This window comes from Fopius arisanus, unplaced genomic scaffold (genome assembly GCF_000806365.1).
Source record: "Fopius arisanus strain USDA-PBARC FA_bdor unplaced genomic scaffold, ASM80636v1 scaffold00070, whole genome shotgun sequence".
NCBI classification, from domain to species: domain Eukaryota; kingdom Metazoa; phylum Arthropoda; class Insecta; order Hymenoptera; family Braconidae; genus Fopius; species Fopius arisanus.
The window spans coordinates 269,645-277,910 of NW_011887809.1; the positions used below are offsets into that span (position 1 = coordinate 269,645).

General features: G+C 38.2%; 1 protein-coding gene across 1 annotated transcript in view; it reads right to left on the reverse strand.

Annotated features, from left to right (window-relative positions):
• Hr3 (Hormone receptor 3) overlaps positions 1–2,120 on the reverse strand; it is a 75,244-nt gene extending 73,124 nt beyond the window's left edge. The window contains exon 1 of the mRNA XM_011309759.1: positions 1,475–2,120. Within this exon, the coding sequence (XP_011308061.1) occupies positions 1,475–1,493 (19 nt within the window). The 5' untranslated portion in view covers positions 1,494–2,120. The remainder of the gene's footprint in view (positions 1–1,474) is intronic.
• Positions 2,121–8,266: the final 6,146 nt, after the last annotated feature.

The window sequence follows — 8,266 nt, forward strand, 5'->3', positions numbered from 1 at the left end:
ACGAAATAACGGAACGATGAGATCAGATTTTAAAAAATGATAAATTCAAGTTTACGGTTTTTTTGGTTTCCATAATGGAATATCGATTTCACCCAATAAATATCGATATTTATTCTCTCAAGAAGAGGAAATTAATGATGACTTGATATTTTTAATTATGGAAAATCTGGTGGAGTATGGAGAATGGAGTATTCAATGGCACCTGCCAATTACCGAATAATCTGATTATATGAAAATCGGAGTGACGCGGAAATATCGGTATTAAATTTAGTTTATGAATTGTGCCCTTCGATTAACCATCCGAGATACAGTTGACGTTACTTTCTATTGACATTGTCAAATGAATATTCCATCGAGAAAATACAATCCCGAAACCTAATGTCCCCCTTGGGCGTTTCGTTAAAGTATTTACGTGATGATTTTATCAAATCACTGGTCAACTGCTCTGTGGCGTGGCTTAAATCGTCGAATAGTGAATAGCAAAACAGAGAACGTGTAGGCGATACACGATCGCGTAATAAAATAAAAACAGAGTGACTTGATAAAGGTAAAAAGATGAAAAACCGTGGGCTTGCTCTCTTGCGCGCATGAATCAGATGAGCAGGAAGAGATAAAGTTGTATCGAGGAGTCATCGACCTGCGGTCACCGAATGACAATTCCCCGGTGTCTATTGACGGGTTTGGCAATGATTTTTTTTTTTCGCGGACTTGATCCAATTTCCGGTGATTTTTCGACTAGATTCAATGATCCGGTCATTAACGCTGATTATTTCGTTGTGACTCTTACAATTTCCGAATTGAAACCTCTAGTGTTTAATTAAAACTCATCCTTCGTAAATTCGTTATGTTTTTAATAAAAAATTATTATCCATTGAGATTTACAAATATCGAGAATTTCACTAGATAGTTTTCTCGATTTTGGGATTTGGGACATGAAAAAAAAAAATGAGTTATAATTCAAAAAGAGGATTGACAATCGTCTTGGAAGTTCCTGGGAGTGGGTATCCCCGTTTGGCACCTGTCAACCCTCCATGTGACAGCCGCCTCGGGGAGACCTTCCCCTAGGTATATCCGATCATTCGTTTTCCACCATCAGTGTGTTACTGACCCCGAATGACCCTAGGGTAACAGTACCTTCCCCTCCCGCACTATTTACCTCCCCTAAATCCTCAAAGGCCCGACCTTCGCGATATCCTCCCACCCCGCCTAATTACCCTCCCCCTTCACTTACTCAAAGAAAAAAATAATCAACAAGGCAAGTTCCCTAACGGCAGATCTGCCCGTTCATTTCGGCCGCTCGAGTGCATCATTTCCTTACGGTAAAAAAAAAAAAAAATCTGCAAAACCTCGAGAAAAAAAAAAGCAGCGAGGACGTACCGATCACGAGCATTGACCGCTCTCGAATAAATTCCCATCACCAGAAACCTGATCTTCGAATTACCTTGAAAAATAGATAGATTAAAAAAAAACTCACCTCTTATGGTGCTCGGCATCGTGTCCGCAATGGCATATCCTGTTATCCAAAATAATAATCACCAGTATTTCCCCAAAATAAAGAGCACTTCACTAGATTCGAATTCACCAAACCGATTATCTTATTATCCAGAATGAAAAGCCACGGTTAAATCGTCACTGTTAATCGTTACACAGAAATTACTTTTCAAAACGTGTGAAACGCACTTCCATGTCGAACTGGTGATGAATTTAAAAAAAATCGGTTCCACCTCAGACCGATGCACCAAGAGAAATACAAGTGCACAAGTTGCACATAGATCCCCCGGGGCGATCGATTCGTCTCTCTTTTTCGTATTGAGTCGTAGTGTCAGGTACAGGTCGACGACATCCGTATGAAATCGATCGCCAGGCTGTCTCGACTACCAATGGCATTTACCAGGTTTTAAAAAATAACTATAAAACCAGAACCGAATAAACACCGGTACTCGATGTAAACAATGGGCTGGGAGCACTAAATTTCTGTATTCTCCCTTCACTGTTATTCACTCACACCTATCCACGAAAATATTCACCCAAAGATTGTCATTGATTATACTAAATAATATATAAAATACAGATGGAATTGATTATTTGGAGTGATGGAGTGGATGCCGAGGTTTGGAGGTCCGGTGGTGGTGGTCGGTGAGTGACTCTACCGGCTACGGGGTACACCGGGATCCACAGGTGCTCGTCGCCCTTACCCCTCCCTTCTTCTTTCACCATCCCACTTCCTCATCGTTGTCCCCATCGTCTCTCCACCCCCACCCCAACATCTTCCACTAAAAATCCACCTCAATTACGAAAAAATTACATTCACCCACTTGACTCTTTAATCCCCCACTACTACCTCATGTCACTAGTTCATTTTCCATTATTTCCACCATTTTTTTTTGTAAATACTCTACAATATTTTCACTGTATTTGCAGGAGCCGACGGTAAAATATATTATTAAGAATATATTATCTACTTTGCATTAATATTTATTTTGTAGAATTTAAGTTTTCAATCCAATCGCATTTAATTGTATAATTAATTACTTTGAAAAAATAATTAATTACCGGCATGCGTCAATGAGTCTTGCTTATTAATTTAATTAATGATAATTAATATCGATCTCATTAAATTAATAATTAGCCTACGACTTGTCGTAGGTAATGATTTTTCATTGAATACCTGATTTTGTAAAATTGAAATTAGAAATTGTTACATTAACATTTTTTGCCGTTCCCTGAGGGAATTGACATCGTTTACGATAAAACAGTAATTGACGGTTCCTTTTAAATTTTCAGATGAGTTTATCGGTTTTCTTGGGCGTCTCAACTCATTTCTTTTCATCCCCGCTGGGTCTGGATTTTTTTTTTAATTCAACATCTTTTCTCGCTTCTTGCTTTCATCTCTGGATTCCCCTCCGACAATTCCGGTTTTGTGACTGCCGGATTTTTACCGTTCCTCCACTGCGGTTCTCTGTCATTTTGAATGACTTTTTATCGTTTTTTTGCCCGTTGAGATTTTTCTGAAGATGCAGACGAGTACGAGAGACCCTGGAATGTTAATTGGATTGTTTAATTATTTCGATGGTGTTGGGAAGGCGGGGGGAATTAGACGATTTGACATCTGATTATTTGTTTATTGATGACTGGGCGGGGGCAATGACCGCGGGAAAATCGTCGATTCTCGGATTTTTACTTTTTTTTTTTTCGTCACTCCCGTGAAGGAGAGGATCGAGAGGTCGGCGGTCGCCATTTTGGAGATTATTGAACTCACCGGAATAGGAGTGATGACTCGCAGGCTCAAGGACGAGTATTATCCAATGAGGAATGACTCCACATCCCCGATTCTGCGCCCAAAAAAAGTTCTTCTCATTCAATCCGAAATTTCTACTTGATATTATTATCAGAATTAAACCGAAAGTCAAGTCCATTAAAGTACATTTTTTCGATTTGTCTGAAGTACGAATAGAGAGTCAAATCAATCATTAAATTTAATTTACGTTCCAGTGGAATTTTTTGATAATAATTATTTAGGAGGAATTAAAAAAATTATAATTCATGTCTTAGGGACTCCACCAATTGGATCTGTTTACAATTTTTATCTGTCGTACTGTCGAGGCCCGAATATTTTCCTATTTATCATGTAAATAGACAGAGTTCCCCGGAATTTTCTTAGAAATGTAGATTCAACGCATATTTCTTGAATTCAAGACTCCACCACAGGTGTCAAACCCCTGTCCCCAGTCCATTGACTCCCCAATTCTCATTAAAAAATAAAATTCTCCCAAAATCATCTAAAAAATCTCTCCCAATTAACAAAACAAAAAATCCACAAAATAAATTCAAATACATTACATTTAATCATCACAATTTATTAATCAAATTTATGAATACAAAGATTAAACGAAATTTTCATTATTCACTCCGAATTCTGTTATCTCATCCTTTTTTTTCGTGTAGATATGGCTGTAGTGATCGTTAATTATCTAATCAGTGGTTGAAAGAGTTGAAGTGAAGTGAGAGGATTTGAAATTGAAAGAGCGATATGAGTTTTTCAGGGTCTCCAGTGGTTTCATGGCCGAAGGTGAATATTCCGGTGGTCATTGACCCCTCTGGGACGGTCTTTGGCGCCAAACGATACGACTCGGTAATACCTGTACTTGCATTACCCGGGCAATTAAACTTACCCAGTTAATTGTGCACTCCCGGCGCACCCCTCGATTACTGGACAATAGCCCGAGCAATTGTTAGCAGTCTTGTCTCATGTGAGATCGAATTTTCGGGGATTAGAAATTATTCTGGTGTGATCCTTTCCCTTTTGCATCATTAAATATTCAGGGATGTCGATTTCTAACGATGGAGGGGGGCAATTGTCATCGACTGACGGAAATAATTCAATTATCATTGATTATTCAGTTGTGGGAGTCTTCCGGGGATCGTAACTAGGCAATCGATGATTCTATACCTCCAGGGGCATTCATTTTTTATGAACAACCTTTGGGGACGATTTTGATAATAAATACCTGGAATTATTGCTTTTAGGAATTTTAATGAATTTTATTATCAATGGGATCTACTTGAAATTGAATTTTCGGGCTGGAGTTGATAAAACGTACCCCGTGGGGGGTGCGTTTTATTTGTAAGAATTAAGAATTTTGAAAAAATTCCAACGGAGAATTAATGAATCTGAGAACAAACCCGCGTGAAACATCCTAAGAATTTCCCTTCAATTTTCACCACAATGCCTTAAATTTTTAACAACACACTCCTCCATTTTACTGCTGCATTAATCATTAAACCAACGGTTAATTTTATTACCCAGAGAAATTCCCAGCATTTCATCGGAGCAATCTAGAAAATCATCCCATTAATTTGCAATCGAAATGCCTGAGTTGCCCGCGAACTTTCTGATATTCGAATTTTCACACCTGAATGAGCGACGATAGAATTATCAAATTAACTGAAAGGGTGTCTCCATTCGCGGATAATTCAATTCTGAAAGATAAATTGCAAATAAATTAGCGAATTCGCGTGTGGGTTCGAGTAAAGGGAATTTGCGGGAATGAACTTTGATATTCCTATGAGTACACGACGAAATCGTTGATGACAGGTATGACAATGCCGGAAACATCCCACCGAAGGCAGATCCAATCGATTTCAAATGCTATGCACTTGGACAATGTGACGTGGCGATCAACTATTGGTTGAAACAACCCGCGGAACTGCTGTGACGTACAAACCTCATAATATCACCGTCTCTCTCTTCATTTCCGTTTGCATTGCACCGAGTTTTCCCTCTTTCTCCTATATTTTCACGTTCTTCCGGGTTCAGTTTTTCCACTTTTTTTTTGTTCGTTATCAATCCAATAATCCCTTTATCTCGTTATTTATTTACCCTTCAATGTTAAAAAAAAATTATTCTCCATTCTCAGCGCCTTAAACAATTCTCCTGGACATTAATAAACTATTTATTTAATTGTGGATCCAATGGATCGTTAACGTCGATCCCAGGAGATTTTTTTTTTGCGCAATTTTTTTGCGCAATTGTTAAATGCTGTTTACTCGTTTTTGATTGTTAGTCGGTGATGGAAAAATTGAATCAGATGAAAGTAAAAAAAAAAGGAGGGAATAAAAAATATTGCGCACTCCAGCTGAATGCAGGATTGAATCAACACAGGCATAAAGCTTGCTCAGCGCATGCCGCGACATAAGAGAAGTCAAGAACCTCTTCTTGAGGCGCGTCTTGGTCGCATCTCTGGTTGAACGAACTGTGGACCGCGGCTCCTTGGGTTCGACGTAAAACACGCGGCTAGTCCGGACAACGGTAAAAGTCAAATGGAGTTTGTCGACAAGGGGAAGAGGGACTTCAAATCGATGTAACACTGCCACCTAGCGGTAAAGAGCCCCCTCCAGGAGGTTGAATACTTTGGAGGTCTTCCCTCAAGGTTTCTGCACTGAATCATTGGGCATCACGGTTTTTCCCCTTCTTTCGTGTAAAACCTATGGAAATTTCTCCGACACCAGCGAAATTCCTCGGCTCGTCCTCAGGATTCTCTAATCATTCAGAAAAAAAATTAATGATCAAATTCACTCGGCACGAATAAATGGACTGAATTTATTTGAAAAAAAAGGAGAAAACGTGGGAATAATCATCACGATTTGGTGGAATCATTGAAAATTCTTCCGTCAATTCCAGGAAAGATTTCCACCGAAGAACTAATGTACAAATGGTTAATCGATCTTAGTCATGCCTTAGAAGGTCAACTGTACAGAGGTCAGGAAGATCATCCGTGAGGTGTCATGTGTCAGGGTGATTCGTGGGTTTGCTGTGGTCTCTCCGGGAATAAGGCCCTCTTGGGCCCCTTGTTGGCACGCTATATGTATGTTGGATGTATGCTGTATGTACTTTAGAGATCCTCCATTGGTGATCAAAGGGACCAAGTAATGTGTGCCGCCTGCGGCGATCAACGGTACATTCACATAACGCGGCATAACGTACAACGTAACGTATGTACAAAATATCTCAAACGAGATGTATACCCAGCCTTTTTCGGCGATCCTCCGCATGATTTAAGGATGTTCAATTATATTTTTAAATGAGCTTCTCAAATCCCCGGGGTTTTTAAATTGAAGACTATTTCGGGGCATGTTTGAGGCCCGTAATTTCACAGGGGAAAATTTTCACGGTCATTATTCTTGGGTGAAAAATATGTGAAAAAATGAATATGAAATTTGGGAATTTTTCATATTTTTATTATGTTAATTGGGATGAAAATATATTTTTTTTAATTGATGTAGTCGAGGGTGAATTTATTTCATCGGTTTATTTTTCTGTAAATTTAGGAAGTGAAATAAAATAAATTGTTATTGTTGTTATTTTAAGAAATATACAGGAATATGTGGAGTAATAGAATTAATTAACAAAATGGAGAGTTCACGTATGTTAAACTGGATTTTTTAATGGGATTGGAATATTAAATAAAAATTAACAATTACGTGAAATTTCTGATATTAATATTTTGTTGGGGCTTTCCGAGGATATTGACTATTTTTATTGAAAATCTGGAGGCAAATAATTTCGAACGGTTGAACAGTTGATAATTTTTAATGAGCGCACGTGGTCGGGTAAGATATTTAATGACGGGGGAAATTTGGCTGGATAATTAATCATAAATGAAGAAGATTGATTCGCTGATACCGGACACTGAGGTATGTTAAAACATATAAGTTTGATGAAGCGTGGCGCGTAGCGGTACCGTAAATTTGAGAGGCACTTCGATTGGCCAAGTTATACTGTTACTCGGCTGTCCAACCACCTATACTCAATTGAAAAGATGATTATGCCGATGACGTACACGAGCATCAGGTGCACAAATTCTACCGCATAATTACCTCGCCATCATAGTCATGACAATTTCCCACGGGAGCGATGAAAAAAAATTGTTGAATTCACCCCAACGCTCAAAGCGACTTCCAAAAAATTACTAAAGTAATTAAAAAATTGTAATAACTCCCCATTTCCGGTAAAAGTTCATTTTTTTTCGCTCATGCTTCACGAAATTATTGGAACCATCAAAACCAAAAAATTTTATAATTTTTGAATAATTTTATATAATAATTTAACCGAAGGATTTTATAATTACTTGGGGATTAATTAAGGAAATTGTTTGAGGGCTCGTTGGGAAATAATTTGAGGATAAAATAGATGTTTTGGACAGAGTGTTTATAAATTGGATAAGCCTGTGGAGGTGGTCGATATTTTAGACGTTTTTGTTGTATATTTTTCCTTGGGGGAGTTTAACGATGAAATACAAGTTTCTGATGGAGATAAGACTGGGACTTTCTCGCTGTGTTTTTTACGCCGTCTTTCTTTCAAATTATCTTCATCGATTGCATGCATAAGAAATACGGCTTGGGCCTGCAGTATTAATGCGGCACTTTTATTGCAGATGCATGCAGCGCGTGACAAATCGTTTCGCTGGGTGGTACCATCTGTTTCGCGGTTTTGAATTTAACTGGGAAATAGCGAAACTAGAAGAGCATTACCTACTGCCGGCATCAAAAATTTCAATAAATAGGAGAATTTGGATATTATTTTTGTAATTCTTCGCTTTGTACTTTTGGATCTCTCGGTGGTGGAATCAATTTGAGATCGAAAGAAAATTCGATTGAGTGGAATTTAATTTTTAATTTTCAATTTTTTACCGACTGTCGGTCTTTTCTGCGGTTGATCTATTTTTTATTCCTACGGGATCTCAAATTGTTTGAGATTGAGGCACAA